At 36.1% G+C, this 23,402-nt stretch overlaps 1 protein-coding gene across 4 annotated transcripts in view; it reads left to right on the plus strand.

Moving 5' to 3' along the window:
* USP25 (ubiquitin specific peptidase 25) overlaps positions 1-23,402 on the plus strand; it is a 152,758-nt gene that overhangs the window by 35,678 nt on the left and 93,678 nt on the right. For all 4 annotated transcript variants that reach the window (XM_047875088.1, XM_047875092.1, XM_047875090.1 and 1 more), the window contains 2 exons: positions 7,348-7,471; positions 17,749-17,911. In XM_047875088.1, coding sequence (XP_047731044.1) covers positions 7,348-7,471; positions 17,749-17,911 — 287 coding nt within the window. The remainder of the gene's footprint in view (positions 1-7,347; positions 7,472-17,748; positions 17,912-23,402) is intronic.

A 23,402-nucleotide genomic window follows, 5' to 3' on the forward strand; every position in this document is an offset into this window, starting at 1 on the left:
ACTATTTGGATGATTCACAAAAAGTCAAGGTTAAGCTGAAAAATAAGATGTTACAGTGGTGTGAAAGTTACTTATAACTGGTTGGATGCAACTAGGCTAGGCTTACATTCTAATCTAAGCATGTACTTAGAATTCTGTTAGACATGTACTGCAGAATGACTTGTGTAAATTTATGAATTATATATATATATATATATATATATATATATATATTAATGTTTATTTTTGAGACGGACAGAGAGAGAGAAAGAGAGAGCATGAGCAAGGGAGGGGCAGAGAGAGAGGGAGACACAGAATCCAAAGCAGGCTCCAGGCTATGAGCTATCAGGACAGAGGCTGACACGGGGCTTGAACCCATGAACAGTGAGATTGTGACCTGAGCCGAAGTCAGACGCTTAACCAACTGAGCCACCCAGGTACTCCAAATTTGTGAGTTTTCTTAAATTTTACTGCCAAATGATAGCTGTGGGCTATAACTTTTGTTGACTAATACTGAATGTTGTTGTTGTTTTTTCCCCACAATCCAAGTTGCAAAACAATGAAGTTTATGACAAAATTCAGGAATGGCTGCTGTACTCTTCACTTTTCTTGCCAGTACTGCCATTATAATGTCAGCAGCTATTATTAAAAATAGAACAAGACCATTTTGAGCTGAGCTATTCAATAAAGTTGCCTGTAGTCACATGTGGGAACTTAAATTTAAAATATAAATTAAAATTAAATAATACTAAAATTTAGTTCCTCTGTTGGACTAGACACATTTTCAATGCTCAGTAGTAGTCACATGTGCCTAGTGGCTACCATATTGGACAGTACAGATTAATAGTACATTTCCATCATCACAGAAATTTCTATTGGACCTCCCTGTTTGAGAGAGTCTGAATTCAGCAGTGAGAAGATTGGAAAAGTAGGAACATCTTTGGAGCTGAGTGAGAGCAGAGGAGAATGGGAGAATGCAGTGGGAAACATTTGTCCCCTTGAGCTGTGTTACACTGTGTATGTCTTCTTGCTTTTAAGTACTGTTCTAACATGATACTTGATTATGCTGTTGGTCCTAGAACTTACTAGAAAAAATTTTAGGTGGATGAAGCATATGTTCTTAAGTCTTCTAATTAGTGTCACTGTGAAGATGACTCACTCAGTTTTGTCTCTATTCCATAGTCAAGATTTAGCTTTTGTTTGTTTAATAAATATTTATTGATTCCCTCATCTGTGTCAGGTACTTTTTTAGGCCTTTAGAAAACAGAGTCTCAGGTTACATAGGGGAAAGACAGTAAACAATAAATAAATAATGTCAGGCAGTAGTAAATTCATGAAAAACAGTAGAGCAGGGTGAAGGGATGGAGGGTGACAAGGATGTGGTTGTAGGTCAGGCATGAGTTGTGCCAAACAAGGGGTCAGTTGGGGAAGATCTGCTGGATGAGTTCTCATTTACGAAGACACCTGAGTGAAGTTAGGGAGTAAACCTTGTGAATGTCTGAGGCAGGTACATCCCAGGCTAGGTAGGAGTATATTGGGCTCAGGAGATGAATGGTGAGGATCCATGGTGAAGCAGAGTGAATGATGGTGAGAATGGTAGTGTCCTTACTTCCAGTCTGCTGACCATCCCTTTGATCATACTTGCCTATCTCTCCTAAGGCATCCCCATCCTTCTGGTGGCCTAGTGATTTTTGTTTTTATTTTTACAAGCTCTTTGTAATCTCCCCAAACAGTTCTTTGCACTCATCACTCCCTTGCCTAGAAATCTTTGCTAGTGGTGAAGGATTTCCCTTAGGTTTAACCTTATGTAGGTAAAGAAAACAATGGAAGAGCTTTTTTCCTCCTAAATTCAAAATCTGTACATGTATTGTAATTCAACTATATTATGGGCTAAATTGGCTTTTGTAAACTAACTTGGAAGCCTCATGTCATTTAGTATACTATTTTCACGGGAAAATGAATTATGAGTTATAAATAATGCATATATTTGAAAGTCTAATTCATTGTTATGTTGATGACTGCCTGTATTTTGGAATAAACAGAGAAATGTTTTGGAGTTGGTACTTAAGTTTTACTCAAATGGTAATTCTTTGGAGAGTGAAAGATTTATTAGGGTAAGTGTTAGGTTTCGGTATATATATTTCTGACTGTATAGAAAAAATGTTTTAATTTGGGCAGACTTGAAAATGTTAGAGGTTAATGTTTATAGGCTTTTGTAACCTGTGATTTTCTATAGTGTTACTCAGCTAACAGTAACACATTTGTGCCCTGAGCTGTGTTCACACTAGTACTAGAGGGCGGGTTGGTTGAAACATTTTGGTGTTTTACTGAGATCCTCCCTTGGCACAGTTATAAAAATATTCGTAATACTCCGATATTTGCTTGGATTTTTACAAAGGCTAAATTTTTATAATTGAAATTATAAATTGTTTCATTTAGAACTTGTTTATAGCTATGCTTATTCTCTGTTCCATTTTGAGTATAAGCATATAAGAAACTCATAGGGTGCTAGGCTTCCTTGTGAAATTAATAGTTCATTACATGTTTCTTGTTTTAGGAGAAATTGTTCTAACTCCAGAAAAAGAAACTCATGTTTAAGCATTTTATTGAAATAACATTTAATTTGCTAATATCTAGTCTTAAAATCATGTGTATTTGGTGTAAGAGTAGGTTGTAATAGTCTTTGAGGATTGCCCTATTGTTCTAAAATATCCTATGGGAATAAGCGTTATGGAGTAATGGGAACATCATGGAGAAAATTATTGTAATTGTAGTAAAACTACAAATAATGAATAAACCTCCTCCATTGCTTAAAGGAAAAAGCCCCAGCTTTTCAGCTAAGGACCAATAATAGTCTCTGATCAACCTATCTTTTTAGCATTGAAGACTACTGTTGCTTGTTTATTCCTCTCCTTACACTCTGACACCAGATGTGTGCATTTTTCCCACCTCTGACAGATTCTCCAACACCAACTGGGTATCCTACAATTCAATTCAATTCCAAAACTGTCTACCTGGAGTTAGCATCGGGTTCCATAAGTTAAGAGCTCTCAGTCCCACAAGACTGTCCCCACTTTACATGCCAGTCACAAGTTCTATATTCTACATAGTCCACACTTCTGTCTGACTTGGCTACTAATTGGGGGTTCTCATAATCTCCTCCTTGATTTTGATAATTTGCAATAATGGCTCACAGAACTCAGGGAAACACTACATGGACTGGTTTATTGTATAAGAAAGGATATGAGAAACGATACAGATGAACAAGCCAGATGAAGAGGTATATAGAGTAGGATCTGGAAGGGATCCAAGAGCTGGAGCTCCTGTCTCATGGAGTTGGGGTGTGCCACTGTCCCAGCAGGTGAATATGTTCACCAGTTCGGAAGCACTCTGAACCCTGTACTTTAAGGATTTTTATGGAGGTTTCATCAGGTAGGCATGGTTGATTACTAACTTAATCTCTAGCCCTTCTTTCCTCCCCAGGGAAAAAAGTTCCTCTCAAAGTTCCAAGCTTCTCATCATGGCTTGGTTTTTCTGGTGACCAGCATTCATCCTGAAGCCATACAGGAGCTGGTGAGCATCAGTTCATCCTGAGCTATACAGGAGTCCCCCAGGAGTCATCTCATTAGAACAAAAGATGTTCCTGTCACCCAGAAAATTCCAAGTGATTTAGGAACTCTGTGTCAGGAAATGGGTCAAAGACCAAATATAGAAACTAAAGATGCTCCTAGCATCTTTGTCACTCACCTTGCTCTTTGAATGGATTGTTTACCGATGCATGATTTTATAACACCACAGAAAAGATTTCCTTCCAAACGTTGGAAGAATGTCTGCTTTATGAAACAAATAAAAATTGTTAGTATCACTTGATTTCACCAGAAAAGACTTTAAGTGTTGGGAAGATATGTGCATAGTGATAGAAACAAGTTTTCAAAGGTACCATTTTTGCTTGAAAATTCCACATTAATCATTGGCAGCACATATTCTCATTTGTTCTCCCTCAGGTGACAGGATCACTTTGTTTATTCTAGAGAGAATATCTGCCAAATTTTGAAGTTTGAGTAATTGTAGTTTGTTAGTTGTTTTTTTTTCAAGTAAAAATAGTGCTCTGTGAAAAAAATATCTGCCAGTTCAGCTGGCTTGCAACTCAAGCATTGTACTAACATGTTTTGCACATGCGCAAGCGGGGGAGGAGCAGAGAGAGAGAGGGAGAGAGAGAATCCCAAATAGGCTCTGTGCTGTGAGCGCAGAGCTGATGAGGGGCTCAGACTCACAAACGGAACCATGAGATCATGACCTGAGCTGAAATCACAGATCGGATGCCTAATCAACTGAGCCACCCAGGCGCCCCACACTAGTGTTTTTTCTGGAGCAAAAGCTTACTTTGGAAGCAGCAGAAGTACTATGCATACTTTGTATTTTGTCACATAGGGTTAAAAGAATATGTAAATCAGTGTTTGAGATTTAGTAAAATATTTTTCTTTATATCAAGGATCTAAGAGAAACAGGCTTTTTTTTTTTTTTTGAATAGTGAGTATGCTTAGTTGTGACAGTGAATTGCTCAAAGAACTTGGTGCTACTGCCTCAATTTCTGCAGATGCAGCCATTTTATCCATCATTGTTTTGCATCATCAGTGCAAATATGACCACAGGAGAAAAGGCAGATAACATGTTGGTATTTTTAGGAGAATGATTTTTACCTATGGGACCCTTTTCTCTTAGGGTCATGGGGGAATCCTGAAGGCTTTATTGACCACTCTTGGAGATTTGCTACTATGGAGGAAAGATTTAATAGTTAGAAGACATAAATTTAAAACCTGTCCACCATTCTTTATTCTTATGATGGTATACTTCGTTTCTCACAACTGCAGTTATCTTTGAAATAGGTTTAAAACATCTTGACTTGTTTTTTACTTTTGTGTTTCTTGGGTTACAGTTCAATTATAAAAAACTCTAATTATAAGTTTTTACTATTTCTAAATGAGTTTTTGTTCTAGCCAGTTTGCTTTACTTGTCAGACATGAAACAGTAAATACTCCAGATAGTTTTAAAGAAGAAATTTAATACAGGGGATTAGGTTCTTACAAAACAAAACAAAACAAAACAAAACACTGGAAATACTAGAGGTGGGATCTCCAGCTCAGCCTTAGGAAATGATTCCCAGGTTCTTGCAGGACTGGCCACCCAGGGAAGCAGCTCCCTCTGCCACAATCAGGAAGATAGTGAATCAGGAGGCCGCCTCTGGGACTACTGAGTTCAAGAACTTACTTCTGCAGCTGCAGCCCAGAGAACAAGCAGGCAGGGTTAGGTAACTGCCACTGAGCTGTGCCTGAACATTGGAATGCAGTCTAGTTGCCACTTCTCTATCTCTTGACATCCTGAATCTGGAAATTGGACACTGGAATGCTATGTGGAACAACACGTATCTGTTCAGTCATGCTGGAGAAAATAGCCAAAAGCAGCAGGATAATGGCTTTCCCCTCGCTCCTTCCTTCTCAGTCTCTTGTTAGTGCATCTGACTGATGCAACCTAAATTCTATTCAGAACCATAGCTACAAGTGAATTGGGAAAATAGATTTGTTTAATCTTCCTAGCTTTTGTAGCTGAAGAAAGCACAGTAGGAGGATGAGAGACTGGAGTCTGAGGGCTAAGTAATCATATCTCCCATACCGGTTTTTCTGCTGCTTTGTGATTTTCAATTTTTTTGTTTTTTTGTTTTTTTTTACTTCCATTGTTCTTTCTTTACTCACTTGCGTTCCAGTCATTTAATAACCACGGTAGTTCTCATTTTTTGGGGCCCATTCGTGCCTCTCTAGTCCTAGCTTCTTCAACAATTTTTAAGCTGGACTGGATAGCTACACCCAGGGTGACATCCGTCTGCAACTGTTGTCTAGATGGACTTGGGTCTTGTAAGCAAGACTTAGGAAACTTTCGCTTGCTGGTATATGTAGGCATGCTCCATCATTTCAGTTACCTTGCTATATTCTGTTCTACATTTTACCTGACTGAATTTTTTTGTACTCTACTTATTACATTTTCATGAGGTTTCATTGTACTCTCTTAACGACGTTTAAAAAACACCTTCCATAGCCAACAAATATTTCTAATATTCTTGTAAGCTGTTGTTTAGAGAAAAAAAGTGTCGATAACAATAGAAGTAGACTTTTGAAACTATCAATATACATTATTTCTTTCTCAGTAAGTATGGCATATTCTTTTTGAGTAACTATATATAACCCTATAGTCAATTGGTAAAATACAGGCACCTTATTTTCCCATTCCCAACCCCTTTTCGTGTTTCCACTCTTGCAAAATTCTTTTCTAAGAGTTACAAAGAAACAAATTAATTTTTAATGTGTCTCAATATAAAACATTCAAAATACCTGTAACCATAAGCCCAACCTCACAAAGATAAGGTAAAACAGCTATAGCTTTTTCTCTTTCTTACTGTATTGTTGTGCAGTCCCCTACTTAGCAATGCATTATGGTTCTTATGATAATGGAGGTATTATTGCCATCTTTTGAGTGAAGGAAACTGACCAATATAGAAAATCGGATTAAAAAGTGTTTTTTCTGAAGGTAGTAATAGCTGTAGCCATTATTCTTTGGAAGAAGAATACTTACAGCATCAAGACTATTTTCTTTCTTGCAAAAGAAAATAGTATCATTTATTTGTATATTTCTTGCTTTTTGTGAAATGAAAATTTTTTTTTAAATGAAAAGGACTGCATGTTCATTCATTAATTCGGATGGTAGCAAAGTGTTTAAAATAGAAAGTGAAAGGCCCTGATACTTCTAATCCCATAACCCTCAAAATTAATTACTGTTAACAGTTTAGTACATTCTTCCAGTCTTTAAAAAAATGTATATATAAACATATATTTATGGTCAGTTAGTTTCTGAAACATAATTTTTGAGATCTCCTTTATTATCATACTTTGATAGATAATGTGTAGGTGGTAGTATGTATGAATTGTAATGAGTATATGATTGAGTTAACTTCAGAAAGCATAAATACAACTTTATGTTGATTTCAGTTTTTGTTGGGAAAGAACCAATTTTTTTTTTAGCATTCTTCTGCTTATTAGCTTTTAATCAGAGGCTTCCTGGTAAATACTGAGATTCCTCTGCAATGAAAATTATTTATGCTCTTATTGCTTTAGGTATATTTTCTAGGGAAGAACATTGAGTTTTAAAACATAACCAATTTAAAATGTGTTTGCATTCTCTTCAGAGAGGCTCTTATGGAGAATTAAGTTGGTGCTGACTTTGGTTTGAAAGGATATATTGGGTATAAAATCCCCATGATAAGAATTACCTTCATTTTGTTTGACTTTTAATTTTGAGAAAGATAGTTTTGCTTTTCAGATGTGATTGATCTCACTGGAGATGATAAAGATGATCTTCAGAGAGCAATTGCCTTGAGTTTGGCGGAATCAAACAGGGCATTCAGGGAGACTGGAATAACTGATGAGGAGCAAGCCATTAGCAGGTAAAAACATAATTTGTATAAAGTAGATATAAGTACTATTTATAATAGAAATAATAATTGGCTTTAATTAATTTCAAGAGGCACAAAGATATACTTTGTTATTTTAAATAAATCATTAATAAACTTCAGTACTGTTGTTATATTTTCTGTAACCAAAATTTTCATATTCTAGTTCGATTGTATTTGGAGCTTAGATTTTTAGGATTTTGGAGTGGCATTATGAGGCGTTAAAATTTAGATGTATGTTTTCATATTGTTTTGATTGTTTTCTTACCCTAATCTCTTTTGGATATATTGTCCAATTCAGTTTGTAGTCATTTATAGCAGGGGTTAGCAACCTTTTTCTGTAAAGGGCCAATAGCAAATGTTTTAGGCTTTATTGGCCATATGGTTTCTGTCACAATTACTCAACTCTAGTATTATAGTGCCAAAGCAGGCATAAATAATATATAATTTAATAAGTGTGACTATGGTCCAATAAATCTTGATTTTAAAAATAGGCTGCCGACTGGATATAGCCCATGGGCCTTAATTCTCCATTTTCTGATCTATAATATGATAGTATGTTTATAGGTTTGTTTGTTTGTTTTTCTTTTAAAGAAATAGGCAAGATTCCAAGATGTGTGATAGAATGAATCTTTTGATTTAATAATGAAAACTTTTTTTAGTTTGAAACATTTTGATTCATCAGTGGATCAAATAAAAATAAATTTGATTTTTTCATGAAACAATGTTGACTTAAAAAAATCTTTATCATCTTCTAAACAACTTTGTGGAGGTAATGGTAACTCTTTTATTGAAGAGGAAATTGTCCTTTTAGGAGGTTAAATGATTTTCCAAAGGCACACAACTAAGGTAAATCTGACGATGCCAGTGTTCTTTACCCTCTAACGCAGTTGTTTGGTAGCAGAATGTACCAGCTTTCTCAGATAATTTCCCTTGGCACAATATCAATAATGCATTTCTTTCTAGGTAATCTGAGATTACTGTATGGTAGGAGATGCCTCAAAATGCTATATTTAGCAAAGGCACATAATTTTTCTTAGTAATACTTCTTAATGTCTTTAAATGTTACTTTGTAAGACATTAAGATGGAAAGACTTAAATTAAGATTTATTGTCTTTTTCAGTTGGGGCTAATTTCAGTTAATGCCAGTAATTTTAAATGAAAAACCAAAAATTCATACATTATCTTTAGACATTTTAATTAGGCTTTTTTTTTGTGTGTGTGAAGGATTTAGAGAAATTGTAAAATTAATTTTTGCCTCAAAAAAAGGATCAGAATGAAATAATTATCTTGAATAATTATAAAACTTGGCAGGACTTAAACTTTGAGGAGAAATATTTTAAACATGAAATAGGTGAGTTGGATTTCATATTTAAGGGCAATGATCTTTTATGTGTAAAAGATTGTAAGATAGAATATATATTATAATGCAAATCTTGTTTTTAAAAGTATACGTATATTGTTGAAGCGAATTTACACGAGTATACAACAGAAAAAAGTCTGGAAGCTTATATACCAAATAGTGTCACTAGTTTTTATATCATGTGTTTTCTAATTGAAACAGCACGTACCAGTTAGTTAATAAATAAAAGTAACTTGAAAGTTAAGGATTAAAACTTATTCCTAATCTGTTACTTAATGTATATGTTATGTATTGCTCTAGATACTCACTTTTGTCCAAATGGGAACCTGTATCTCTTAAGCTAATGTTCTTTTTTATTCTTGGTATTTTAAATTCTAATGTAGTCTTAAAATAGTGAATACTTTATAAATATTTTTATTGTACATAACATTACCGACATTTGGTGTGGTGTAATATGCCATGAAATTTTACATAAAATTATATTCTGTAGAAGTAAAAAATCATATTAATTTAGTTGCAAAATGTAAGTCTTTTGTGGTATGTGTAGATTTTATAATTTACAGCTAACAAAAATATGTCAAGTGTAAAATGTGCAGTTAATAAGCACATATGTAAATCATACTGTGTCAGACAGGGGCACCTGGGTGACTCAGTCGGTTAAGCCTCCGACTTTGACTCAGGTTTTGATCTCATGGTTCATAGGTTTGGACCCCGCATCTGGCTCTGTGCTGACAGCTCAGAGTCTGGAGCCTGCTTCAGATTCTGTGTCTCCCTGTCTCTCTGCCCTTCCCCCACTCGTACTCTGTCTCCCTCTCTTTCTTTCAAAAATAAACACTAAAAAAAAAAAAAAAAATCAAAAGGGAATAAGAGAATTGTAGCTAAATATATGGCAAAGAGATATTTATATTTGTTCCTATGGGTTTTATGAAGGTTTAGGATTCTAAATTCAAAAGAGAAAATGATTTTTAAGAAACAGTTTAAATATCATGCATCAAAATAAATTTAACTATTTGCTCCTTACTTATGTTTAGATAGCAAAGTTTTACCCAACAGAGTCCTAGAATCATTTGACTATGATTATATTTCAGCAGACGTACTTTAATATGAGTTCATACATTTGGAATACTACATTATAATTATATGAGTTACAGCATATCTTTTTATATCTCACAGTCCTCTGTGTAGGCACTCACAAATTTCATGGTAAATTTCTTAAGTTGAACATTAAAAAAAAAAGTTTTGTTTTTTTTTTTACATTTATTTATTTTTGAGAGAGAGAGACAGACAGACACAGGATCCCAAGCAGGCTCTGCACTGTAAGCAAAAGAGAAAGAGAGAAAGCAAATTCTAGGGAGTATGCTACTAAGCTTGCCACACTTAGAAAAACAAACCCACAAACAAAACCCCGAGACAGTACTACTGATTGGTAGGTTGGTCATATTTAAATGTCCCTTGGGGAATTTAGTTGTTTTTTTTTTTTTTTTTTAGAGTGAGCTTGAGCAGGGGAGTTGGGGAGGGAGAGAGAGAGAAGGAGGGAGGGAGGGAATCTTAGGCAGGCTCCATGCTCAGCATAGAGCCCAAGGATCATGACCCTGGGATCATGGGCTGAAATCAAGAGTTGGGTGCTCGGGGCATCTGGGTGGCTCAATTGGTTAAGTGTCTGACTTTGGCTCAGGTCATGATCTCATGGTTCATGGGTTCAAGCCCTGCATTGGGCTGTGTGCTGACAGCCCAAAGCCTGGAGCCTGCTTCGGATTCTCTCTCTCTCTCTCTCTCTCTCTCTCTCTCCCTCCCTCCCTCCCTCCCTCCCTCCCTCCCTGCTCACTCTCTTTCTCTCTCTGTCTCTCTCTCAAAAATAAATAAACGTTAAAAAAATTAAAAAAAAAAAAGAAAAAGTTGGATGCTCAGCCAACTGAGCCACCCAGGCACCCTGGGGAATTTAGTTTTGAATGGTGTTGTTTTTGTGTTGTTTATAGGTCCTGCCAGAATCAAAAGTATATTGTCTCTCTAGGAGGGTGTCTTTATCCTTGGCCTCAGAGAACCCCTTCGGTAGCTTTTGAAGCTCTGTAAGCACCCACCCTGAAAATTACCACACACACTTGGAAAAAAAAAAAATTACTGTGAGAATCAACAAGAGCAATAGGCAGTACACATGTATTTAGATATTGTGATTGATAGAGTTATGCTTTAGCTTTTACAGGATATAAGAAATCCTTGAAAATATGACGTAGTATATTTGAAAAAGAATGGAAAATATCTTCTGGAAATGAAAATTAGAATTACCAAAGTAAGACCAGAAAAGAAAACAGAATATAGGTTTAATAGGTTAGAAATAGCTAAAGAACAGGGGAGGAGGCATGGGAGTCACTATCCCAGGGTCACAGAATTGAAGTCTGCATCGGGCTTTACACCAAGCATGGAGCCTGCTTGGAATTCTCTCTGCCCCTCTCCCTGCTTGCACATGCATGCGTGCTGGCTCTCTCTCTAAAACAAAATAAAAAAAAAAACAAAAAAACAAAAAAGAAGTAGCTAAAGAACATTAGTCTGGAGGGTGAATAGGAGAAGAAATTCTCCAATTTGTAACAGATAGCTAAAAAAAAAAGATGAAAAATACGGAGATAGGTTAAAAGACATGCAAAATAAAGTGAGTAGGTCTAACATACTTTAGTTGGTGTTACAGAAGGAGAGGAGAGAGTGGCTCAAAGGCCATATTTAAAGAGATAATAATTTATAATTTTTCAGAAGTGGAAAAAATAACCTATAATTTCGCAAAGCCCAACAAATCCTAGTTGGGAAAATTAAAAGAAACCCACACCAGAGTCACAATAATGATACTCCAGAACATTTAGGACTGAGAAAATCTTTAAAATATTCACAGAGAAAAAAGGAATTATCCTAAAAATAGTGACAGTGAAGGTGACAAATGACACAGTTGACACAGTAATAAGACACATGAAAATCATGAAATGATTTTCAGTGAATGAAAAGAACTGCCAGGATTCTTTGCTCAGTGAAACAGTGAGGGGTAGTCTCACCAGGGCACTTTTCCTTGTGATTCAGGCTCCAAGGGCAGTTCTGGAAGACTGAATGTGGGGTGGTTATACTGCCTCCACTGCTACAAAATCAGTATGTCCCATTCCAGTAGTTGTAATTTTACCTCTTTTTGCAGTAATTTTCTACTTGAACCTGACCTTTCATCTAGAAGGGTAAGTGCAAGAGGAAAAAGAAATTTTTACAAAATTTACAGGGGCTCATTGTGGCTCCCACATAGGCCTCCATGGGCCACTGTAGAGAAACTGAGTGAGCAGTGTGTTCAACTGACTATTGACTATTTTTACACTCCAAGACCATTCAGTCCAACAAGGAAGTCCAGGGGTCTGAGCTGGAGTTAAGTTTGGAAGCCACCTGGGGTAGGGGGTTTACCAACCAGAGTGGCCTGCCGTTGCCCTTGGGGAAAGAAAAAAGCATCATGTCCAGGAGCAGTTAGGGTGGGATTCTGAATTTTTATTACGTTTCTTTATTTTTGAGAGGCAGAGAGAGACAGAGCATGAGTGGGGGAGGGGCAGAGAGAGAGGGAGACACAGAATCCAAAGCAGGCTCCAGGCTCCAAGCTGTCAGCCCAGAGCCCGATGCTGGGGTTGAACCCACGAACCATGAGATCATGACCTGAGCCGAAGTCGGACACTCAACCGACCGAGTCACCCAGGCACCCAGGATTCTGAATTTTTAAAATAGTTCTCTTTTTTTTTATTAAAAAAATGTTTTTAATGTTTGTCTTTGAGAGAGAGACACACAGAATGCAAGCAGGAGAGGGGCAGAGAGAGGAGGAGACAAAGAACTGAAGCAGGTTCCAGGCTCTGAGCTGTCAGCACAGAGCCCAACATGGGGCTGAAACTCATGCAACAGTGAGATCATGACCTGAGCCAAAGTCAGTCACTTAACCAACTGAGCCACCCAGGCACCCCTAAAATAGATCTCTTAACTCCTACCCTTTTTATTTAGGAAGCTGTTGTGAGAGGAAACTGCATTAAGAAGATGTGTAGGTGAGGCAGTCAATTATAAATCTTTTTAGTTTTGTGAAAATAATAGTAAGGCTCAACGATACCATATACCTGTGGATCATAGAAGACCCATGGAATGCTTTAATTACTATTTAATTACTATTCATTTTTTGAGTCATTTCTGACATTGTCAGAGTACAAGTGGTCTGGAAAAATTGAAAATATGAAACAGATTAGTTTCAAGGAATGCAGGACTGTGGCCAGAATTGACTGATTAGATGGGAACAGCAACACTGTAACTTGAAACAGTGTCAATAGTGAGGTACCACTGCTAGTCCCAAGAAGGGCAGAGGCCAGTAAGTGGGGAGAGCTGAGTGGCCAAAGGTTCTTTGTAGTCAGTCTTCCAGAATTGGCAGGCAGGCATCCCCCATACAGTGTGTCCTACCTCACCACAGGAGAAACAAATCAACTTTTGGAAGCAGTCACATGTCTGACAGGCAGGCAGTGGTAGCCTCTGTGTCGGAAACATAGAGTCTCTTAATTTGTATTCAACATACGATTATTGACATGTTGCCTTGTTGGCTGTAATGATAGATTGCAGCAGTGGCGGCCGTCTGGTTAGTGCACACTTGCCAAGTCATCCCCTTAGAGAACAGGCCCCACTTTTCCTCCATCACAGTGGCTAAGATGAAACAGCAGGACTATACCAAATATTGGTAAGCACGTGGAGTACCTGGAACTGGCACATATTGTTGGTAGGGGTGTATAACGGAATTACCACTTTGGAAAATCTGGAAAACTGGGTACTTATAATGAATTTCAACATATACTATACTAGTACTTAGTGTTTCCATTCCTAGGTATAGACCCTTGAGAAAGGAGTCCATTAGTTTTATTGATAATAACTAAAAACTGCAAACAATTAAAACTTGACACAAAAGAGTGACTGCTGTATGATTTCATTTCTGTGATGTTTAAGGACAGGCAAAACTAATTTACAGTGACAGAAGTCAGAATGGTGATTTCCTGGGAATCACTCTTGGCTATAAAAAGGGTATGAGAGAATTTACTAGAACGATGGATATTTTCTGTCTTTTTATCTGGGTGGTAGTTAAATAGGTGTATAGATATGTAAAAAGTTTCCCTGAGCTGTACATTGAAGATTTGTGTATCTTATATGCAAATTATCCCTCTACAAAGTGCTCTTTCCAAGAAAAGCATGCTTTGAGCTATGTTGATTGATAATCAACATAGCTCAAAAAGAATTTCTATGTACAAAAAGAATGATAGGGAGAAATTTTAAAAAGCTACCATTTATAACATAAGACTGTCAAAGACAAGAATAAATTTAATGAATGTGCAAGAACTTCCAAGAAAATTAGCAAATATCATTGAGACACAGTAATGAATATGTAAATAATTGGAAACATATTGTATTTCACAAATTGGAGGACTGAATGTTGTAAAAATGGTCATTTTTCCTTAAACTGATTTATGGATATAGTATGATCCTAGTCATAATACCATTTTTTTCAAAAAGGAAAATTACAAAATTATTCCTCCCTTCCTTCTTTCCTCCCCCTCCCTCCCTTCTTTCTTTCCTCCTTCAGTCCTCTGTCTCCTCCCTTCCCCTTCCCTTCCCCTTCCCTTCTCTCTCCCTTCCCTCTTTCCTTTTCATTTTCTTTTTTGTTGGTCTATACAGCCTAAATGATATGTATGTTTTTCAGTGAGTATGATGTTTCCCTAAATGTACTCAGATGATCTAAAGTGGGATGTTTTCAACATTACTGCTATGATGCAATTTAAATAATTTAAATATAATTAACACTACAAACATAATAAAACTAGCAAAAACTCAAAAATCAAAATCAGTACAATAGAAATTTAATGGGAAGGTGAACATGTATCATAAGTAAGTGCTTTAAATATTCCATGTAGAGTGTAGAAGGAAAAGAGCAAAACATTTTATCATCTTTGTGTATTGCTGCATGGTCATGACCAGTGTTGGGAAGATAAGAAAGCAGGTGATGGGTAGTGGGAATTGGTTTTTGATTTGTGGCTTTTGGGGTTGCATCTCTCAGCATGCTGTATTTTGCTATAAGCTATTTCTAAGCTCTCTGAAATTTGCACTGTTGTTTTTTTTTTTTTTTCTTTGTTTTTGTTTTTTGTTTTTTCTCTCTACTGGCAGACTTAATATCTGGATTTGTAGCTATTGCATACTTTATACTTCAGAGCATGGATAGTATCAGTGGCTTTACTTTGGTGAGGTCAGGGAAGGAACTCTTATTTATGTAGGACCTGGCTTTGTAGAAAGTTTATATTCATTTTGCCAATACTAGACTATAAAAAGGGATGGGGTCTTGGGAATAGAGTAATATTTGGGTTAGAGATTGGGCTTTTGCCAGAAAAATAGAGAAGCAGCAGCCACATCTAATATCTTAATCCTTTCACTGTAAACATTTGTTTAGCCCTCAGTATTTCTCATATGTGCTCTAGGAATGAAACAAATCTGTGTTTTTACCCTCCAGATGCTGATGTGAGAGACTGGCTGAGTAATAAATATTTTTGGTGCAGTGTGATAAATGTATTAATAGCTTTTTAGGAGTCAGGAAGAGGTGGGAAACTTAGTGAAGTGTGTTGTAAGTCCCTGGTGATACAAAACTGAATGTGTTATAAACCGTAAATCAAGGTCACAGAGTCATGGCATTCTTCCATCCACCATCTTTTAGTACGATAGCTCTACCATGTGGTGTGGTTAAGGAATGTTACAATAAACCTAGTTCTTTGAAACCCATATTTTTTTGTTATAATGAATGAAGAGATCTACATATGACTGAGTTGAGGCTTCTTCTTTCCTGTTTGTGGTATTTGCAGCTTTCCCCAGAACTCATTCCTGGTTTTAGTTCATTCATCTCTAATTACCAAGGCTGAAATAAGTTTCCTTTATTTATACTCCTAAATATGCATATGCGTTACAAAAAGAACAAAATTGTCAAAGGAAAGCACTCTCATTTGTAAAAGTCAATAAAAAATTAAATATACCTTATATACAGCAGTCTTTTGCATTATAGTTCCCTATTGTATACTTACGTTAACTAATTGCCTTGTACAAAATCAGTTCTAATATATTATTATTATATTATATTGAACTGTACAACTTGAACAGTAGGGAGTCTTTCAAGTTGGCTTTTTTACTTTTTATTTCCCCCTTACGTTCTTGAAAACTTCATAACAATGGGCTATTCTAGACAAATTCTTACCTTCTTCTGCCTCAACTCACCTAACTAAATATTTCCAAGGATTCTGGTACCTTTTACTGGTAAATAGTTGATAAGAAAAAGCTTCCCATGGGCTGTGGTTGCATGTGAGAGCTGGTTTTTGGGCACAGTACTGTTGCTAATATTGGATCACTTTTAAAAGTTACAGAGGTATTGCAAACTGCTTGTTTTTATTTTTATTTTTTATTTTTTTATTTATCTTGAGAGAGGGTTCACCTGTGTGCAAATGGGGGATGGGCAGAGAAAGAGGGAGAGAGAGAATCCCAATCAGGCTCTGCGCTGACAGCGCAGAATCCGACTTGGGGGTCTATTCCGTGAACCATCAGATTATGACCTGAGCCTAAATCAAGAGTCAGACACTTAATCAACTGAGCCACGCAGGCACCCCTGAGGTGTTCATTTATAAATGTTTTGAGTTTGATCTTTGCATTTCAACCTATCATGTTGTTACCTGCTATTTTTTAGGATGTGGTTTCATTGATTCCCAAACGGAGACTTTATCCTGTATTCATATAACTTAAGTGATGATGTTATCCTGTATTCGCATAACTTAAGCGATGATAAGTTGAGTCCTATTATATTTTATCTAATGTCATGTTGAAAATAATACTGTTAGAGATAAAAGTATAATTTACTTTTCCCCCATAATTAAGGAATATAGCTATATGAATTTGACATTAATCTTATAGGGCAAAATCTTTAAAATAAAGATGGTGTAGCATGAGTGAGCCAAAATGTTGGAAAAACTTACTCTTGATAAAGTCTTTTTAATTAACACAAAATGGGTTAAGACGCTTTGAATATTACTTATGCTTATTAAGAGTAGTGACACGTTTTGAACAGGCAAAATGCTTTGTTAGTTATATTGGGAATTAAGGTTTTCCTGCATGTTGTTACTTGCTTACGAGCAAGAAAAACGTGATTAAGCAAAGCAGCCTTATTCTTGCCATGTTTAGATGTATGTAAGATATTATTTAGATAAGCTTATTTTTAAAAGGTAAATCTTTTATTATTCTGATAGGTATGTAGGTAAGCTTTTGGGTGAAAAAATAAACACATAAGTATTCTCTTTATTTAGCTCTCATAAGTCATAGAACCCTAGAACTGAAAGAACTCTAGAATTTACCTTAGCTTTTTTTTCCCTTTTAATAGAAAAGGAAAATTAATGGTCAGAGGAGTAAAAGTGCAGTTTGTTTAGGAATGTTTTCTTGATGATTTAAAGCAGTTATTATTAAAAACTAGTCTTTATGTTATTTTATAAATATTTACTAGAGTGATTTCTTAGAAAACTTAATATAGGTGCTATATTCCTGGTACTAAACCTCAAATTTGTTGAACCATAATTTAACATAATATATTTTCTGTTTTATAACACTGTCTTTTGCATTTGAAATTTCCTTTTTCTTAGGAAAAAAGGCTGCGTGTCTCTTGATATGTTTGCCACTACTGTGTGCTTACAGAAAACTAACTTCTACTTGAGTAAAGTTAGTGTTTAATATTAATTCCCCAGATACGTTATCCCTAGCTTAAGTAATTAAAATCCTTAGTTTGTGGTATGTTATTTCCTAGGTTACAGCACTAAATTAATAGTGCATTTTTTTTTTTATCATTTTCTTTCCATTGTTTAAGAGTTCTTGAAGCCAGCATAGCAGAAAATAAAGCCTGTTTAAAGAGGACGCCTACAGAAGTTTGGAGGGATTCTCGAAACCCTTACGATAGAAAAAGGCAGGACAAAGCTCCTGTTGGACTAAAGAATGTTGGCAATACTTGCTGGTTTAGTGCTGTTATTCAGGTAAGGATCTTCATGCAGATCTTACGTGGTGGGCATGATGGCAATGGAAAGTGGGTTGGGGTGTGTGTCTTTTAAATTGTGTACTTTAAACATAAATGTAAGCAAGGTTTTAATATGCCCTTCTGTCCAATGAACTAGTTGTGGATTGTTAATACTCCTCTCTCTTCTCTTGTCCTCACCCCAGTATGAAGCTTTAATAGTAGAGTGGTACTTACCCCTTTCACTTATTTGGAAATAATCTCCTTCCTCCCTTCTGTTAGGAGTTATTGTCAGAGTAGAAAGAGTAAAAAATATTTTGTATGTATTACTCTGCAAATCTTGAGAAGGATATAACCGAGATATGAAAGCAGAACTGTTATTTTTTGTTGTTGTTAACCAAATTAAATTATTGTACATGATGGAAGATGTTATTCATAGAATTATACTCATTTTAATTACTTATATTCTTAATATAAGGTGACAATTTGTTTGAGGAGGGCATAGATTGACATAATTTTCTAAGCATATGATGTGTAAAGAATAAATATTGATAAATCAAGAGTAATGAATTTTTTTTAACTTGAAAGGCCCTTAATGAAATGTTTCTTGAAACCCTTATTCTAAAATGAAAAATATTTGTATGCATAGTTATGCATCCTCTTCTCAATTTGGACTAATTTTCTTTCTTTCTTTTCTTTCTTTCTTTCTTTCTTTCTTTCTTTCTTTCTTTCTTTTTCACTTTTCTTTTATGAGATACTATTGTCGTAATTCTTTACTATTCTCAGGTAGACGTTGGTAATGTTATCCATCAGATTAGAAAACATGAAATTAAATGATCTCCTTAAAACAATCTATGGGGGCGCCTGGGTGGCTCAGTCAGTTAAGCGTCTGACTTCGGCTCAGGTCATGATCTCACAGTTGGTGAGTTCGAGCCCTGCATCAGGCTCTGTGCTCATGGTTTGGAGCCTGGAGCCTGCTTCGGATTCTTTGTCTCCCTCTCTCTCTGCTCCTCCCCTGCTTGCACTCTGTCTCTGTCTCTCTCTCTCAAAAATAAATAAACATTAAAAAATTAAAAAAAAAATAAAAAAATAAAACAATCTATGAATAACAACATACTCAATTTTTATGACCCTTTAGGAAAATCTTTTGTTTTCCTAATACAGTTGAATTATAGCTTATTATTTAGTATTCCTGAGGAGTACAGTTTAAATCATTATGTATGCCATTTTTTCTTATATTTAAAATATCTCTTCATTCTGTAGCTTCCCAAATCTGTAGGTACGATGGTATAAACTTTTGTGTGATATTAAAGCAACTAACTGGTTATTTAGTCCATTTTCTATAAAGTTGTTAATTGTCTTCTGTAATTTTAACCTTTTTTCTACTTCAGTGTTATAATTTCCAACTGTCACCCCCTTTTTTGTTTTTTTTTTAAATTTTTTTTTTTTTCTTCAACGTTTTTATTTATTTTTGGGACAGAGAGAGACAGAGCATGAACGGGGGAGGGGCAGAGAGAGAGGGAGACACAGAGTTGGAAACAGGTTCCAGGCTCTGAGCCATCAGCCCAGAGCCTGACGCGGGGCTCGAACTCACGGACCGCAAGATCGTGACCTGGCTGAAGTCGGACGCTTAACCGACTGCGCCACCCAGGAGCCCCTGTCACCCCCTTTTTTGTTTGGCACATAATATTGTACAATTTGATTCCCTTTGGTTTTCTAGATTTATGTCTCTAAATTCTGTAGTGTATACCAGTTTTAAGGAATATACTGTGTTATTTGTTTTTCAGGGTATTAAAATGTTAATGAATACCTGAATTAACATAAATCTGTAATAATACCTTTGTTCTTGTCTTTGATTATACATTAATTATTCATGTACCTGACAATAATATCTACAATTTTATTAGAATCTTTATGTCTTGCTTTACTTTACTTTGCACTGTTAGTAAGAGTTTTTACATTTTGTTGTTCGATATAAGTTTTATAATTTAGACCTTATTTTAAAAATACGAAGCACAGTTTGAAGGCTGTGATGTGAGTCTTCAATTATGCTTTGCTGCTTGTATTTAGACAAGTAGATGCTATCTCTGCACTTTAATGGCCAGCTAATGAGGCTCATTGGTTAATGAGGCCTCTTTTAGAAAAACTGTTAGAAGAAAGTACTTGCAAATAATCAATATTTCTTAGTTAGAATAGGTGCTTTGTATTTCTCTACACCGTATTGTAAGAAAGTCCTGTTTGAAATGATGACTAAATTCATACTAATAGAAATGGGGATAACCACTTTTTGTTTTCATAGGATAAACTTCTTTCAGTATCTTGGTTCAAATTTTTTTTTAATTTTCTTTTATATTTATTAGAGAGAGAGAGAGAGAGAGAGTGCGCGTGAGCATGCAAGAATGGGGAAAGGGCAAAGAGAGAGAGACACACACAAAATCCAAAGCAGGCTCTAGGCTCTGAGCTGTCAGTATAGAGTTTGACACAGGGCTCGAACTCATGAACCACCAGGTCATGACCTGAGTCAAAGTGGGACGCTTAACTGACTGAACTACTCAGGCATCCCAGAATTTTATTTTATTTATTTATTATTACTATTTTTTAATGTTTATTTATTTTTGAGAAAGACAGAGTTTAAGTGGGGGTAGGGGCAGAGAGAGAGAGAGACAGAGAGAGAGACAGAGAGAGAGACACAGGATCCAAAGCAGGCTCCAGACTCTGAGCCATCAGCACAGAGCCCGATGTGGGACTCGAACTCACTAACCGCAAGATCATGACCTGAGCCGAAGTCAGACACTTAATTGACTGAGACATCCAGGTGCCCCCAGAATTTTATTTTATTTTATTATTATTATTATTATTATTTTTATTTTTAATTTTTAACGTTTATTTTTGAGACAGAGACAGAGCATGAGTCGGGGAGGGGCAGAGAGGGAGACACAGAATCCAAAACAGGCTCCAGGCTCTGAGCTGTCAGCACAGAGCCCATTTGGGGCTCAAACCCACGAGCTGTGAGGTCATGACCTGAGCCAAAGTCAGACACTCAACCGACTGAGCCACCCAGGCACCCTGAGAATTTTATTTTAAAGTGAAGAAATTAAGCAGAGTGTTTTTGTGCAGGCATCTGTTCTTCAATCATTGTGGAAATTAAAATTTTGATTCTTCAAACATTAGATTTGAAGTTATATAGTAGTTCTTGTATATTAAATTGATTGCACATGGAAGAATAGTATCCTTAAATATTTTATGTTATTAAGTTTATTCATTTTTGAGAGAGAGGGAGAGACAAAGAGAGAAAACGAATGAATGAATACAAGCAGGGGAGGGGCAGAGAATCTGAGGCAGGCTCTGAGCTGTCAGCACAAAGCCAGATGTGGGGCTTGAACTCAACGATCTGTGTGATCCTGACCTGAGCTGAAGCCGGATGCTAAACTGACAGAACCACCCAGGCACCCCTTAGTTCAAATTTGAAACTTGTCCATCTATTTCTACTCTAAGTGATGTTTGCTAATCTTAGCTTTTGTTTTACTTTTCAAATTTTTGGTGTTTTTTGGTGGGGAAGAGAATGGACTACAAAAATTTCTTGTCCTATTTAAAATTTGAAATAATTTCACTAATTTTTAAATTTTTCCTTGGATTAGTGGCTGTGTAACTGGTAATGTAGCCTTACCACACTCCTAACATAGGCTAGTATAGGGTTCTTGGGATTATTGTTATTATTATATTATTTTTTGCAAAATCTAGACACATTGCAGAAATGACCTCTAGCCTTGAAAAGTTTGGGTTATAATGAAGTATTAGGATTATTGGCTTTTGGGTGTGTGGATACACATTACACTTCAGGTTTTGGGAAATTGTGGGTAGGAAGAAAAATTTGTCAAAAGACCACTTCAAGGTTTTTTTGTTGTTGTTGTTTTTGCTGTAATTTTATTTTATTTTATTTTATTTTATTTTATTTTATTTTATTTTATTTTATTTTATTTTATTTTATTTTATTTTATTTTATTTTATTTTATTTTATTTTATTTTTTTAACGTTTATTTATTTTTGAGACAGAGACAGAGCATGAACGGGGGAGGGTCAGAGAGAGAGGGAGACACAGAATCCGAAATAGGCTCCAGGCTCTGAGCGGTCAGCACAGAGCCTGACGCGGAGCTCGTACTCATGGACCGCGAGATCGTGACCTGAGCCGAAGTTGGACGCTCAACTGACTGAGCCACCCAGGCGCCCCATGTTTTTGCTGTAATTTTAAAGTCTGTTCTATTTAAAAAATTTTTTTTAAATGTTTATTTTTTAGAGAGATAGAGTGTGAGTGGGAGAGGGGCAGAGAGAAAGGGAGACGCAGAATCCTAAGCAGGCTCCAGGCTCTGAGTAGTCAGCACAGAGCCCGATGTGGGGCTCGAACGCAAAAACTGCGAGGTCATGACTTGAGCTGAAGTTGGATGCTCAACTGATTGAGCCACCCAGGTGCCCAAGTCTATCCTATTTTTAAGTAGCTTTTCATTTTCATCTCTAGTAATTAAAATCTTTTATCTTTTTTCATTTTGTGACATTACTTTTTAATTCCATGGATATCATCTGAGGTGTAAAAATTTATCATCATAAATGGAATTTTTCATCTATGAAAGAAAGTCGGGCAGGAAATCTCTTGTTAGTGCTGGAAGTCTCTTATTTTTTTTTTCCAAAGTGAATTGAAACTTGTTCAAACTATGACGTAAATGTACTGTAAAGTTTCACTTACAGGGTTTTCTCAGGGGTGGAATTTACTTAGTTGGCAGGACTAGTGTGAAACAACTGGGACTTCTTTTCCTTGTAAATATATCTGCCAATTATAGACATTTACTTGGATTATAAACCTCTAACTGCAGAATAGGTAGCGGGGATAGACTACAGAGGGTACATCTTTGTTTTACTTGTTCTTTTAGATACTGGCACCAATATTTTGGGAGAAAAGGGAAACAATATCAGAAAGGGACTATAAGCAAGGAGAAGATGGTACAGAGGATGGCTTAAATCTTTTGGATGCTAGCAATATTAGCCTGACCGTCCTGGATTGGGCATTAACTCGTTATCTAGTCGAGTATTTTTATCCTGGAAGTTATATGTAAAAGGACTAATTGGTGCTCTTTTTCTCCACTAGGGTATCAGTGAAATGAGGTACTCATTTAGAGGTATATATTCTCTCTTGCTAGTTTGGGGTATAATTCATGGATTCTCATGATGGCCCTTGGTGCCTTTCCCATTTGGATGCCTCTGAGATGCTCAGAAGTAAGATGCTCATACATCTGTTTGCCTTGTACAGCCCCAGTTCACTTCTACTGTAGATCCATTGGTGCTTATTAATAAGTCTTATAACTCTATTTCACACTCAAAAGGGTTGTTAGTTGGAAGATAAAGGATATGGTCACCTTCCTCATAAATCGTGTAATTCCACAAGTATCCTGAGGGCAGAGCACAGATTTTCTAGGTTATTGTTTTATACCAGTATATATTATAGTGTCTAACACATTGGAGGA

This window comes from Prionailurus viverrinus, chromosome C2 (genome assembly GCF_022837055.1).
Source record: "Prionailurus viverrinus isolate Anna chromosome C2, UM_Priviv_1.0, whole genome shotgun sequence".
NCBI lineage: Eukaryota > Metazoa > Chordata > Mammalia > Carnivora > Felidae > Prionailurus > Prionailurus viverrinus.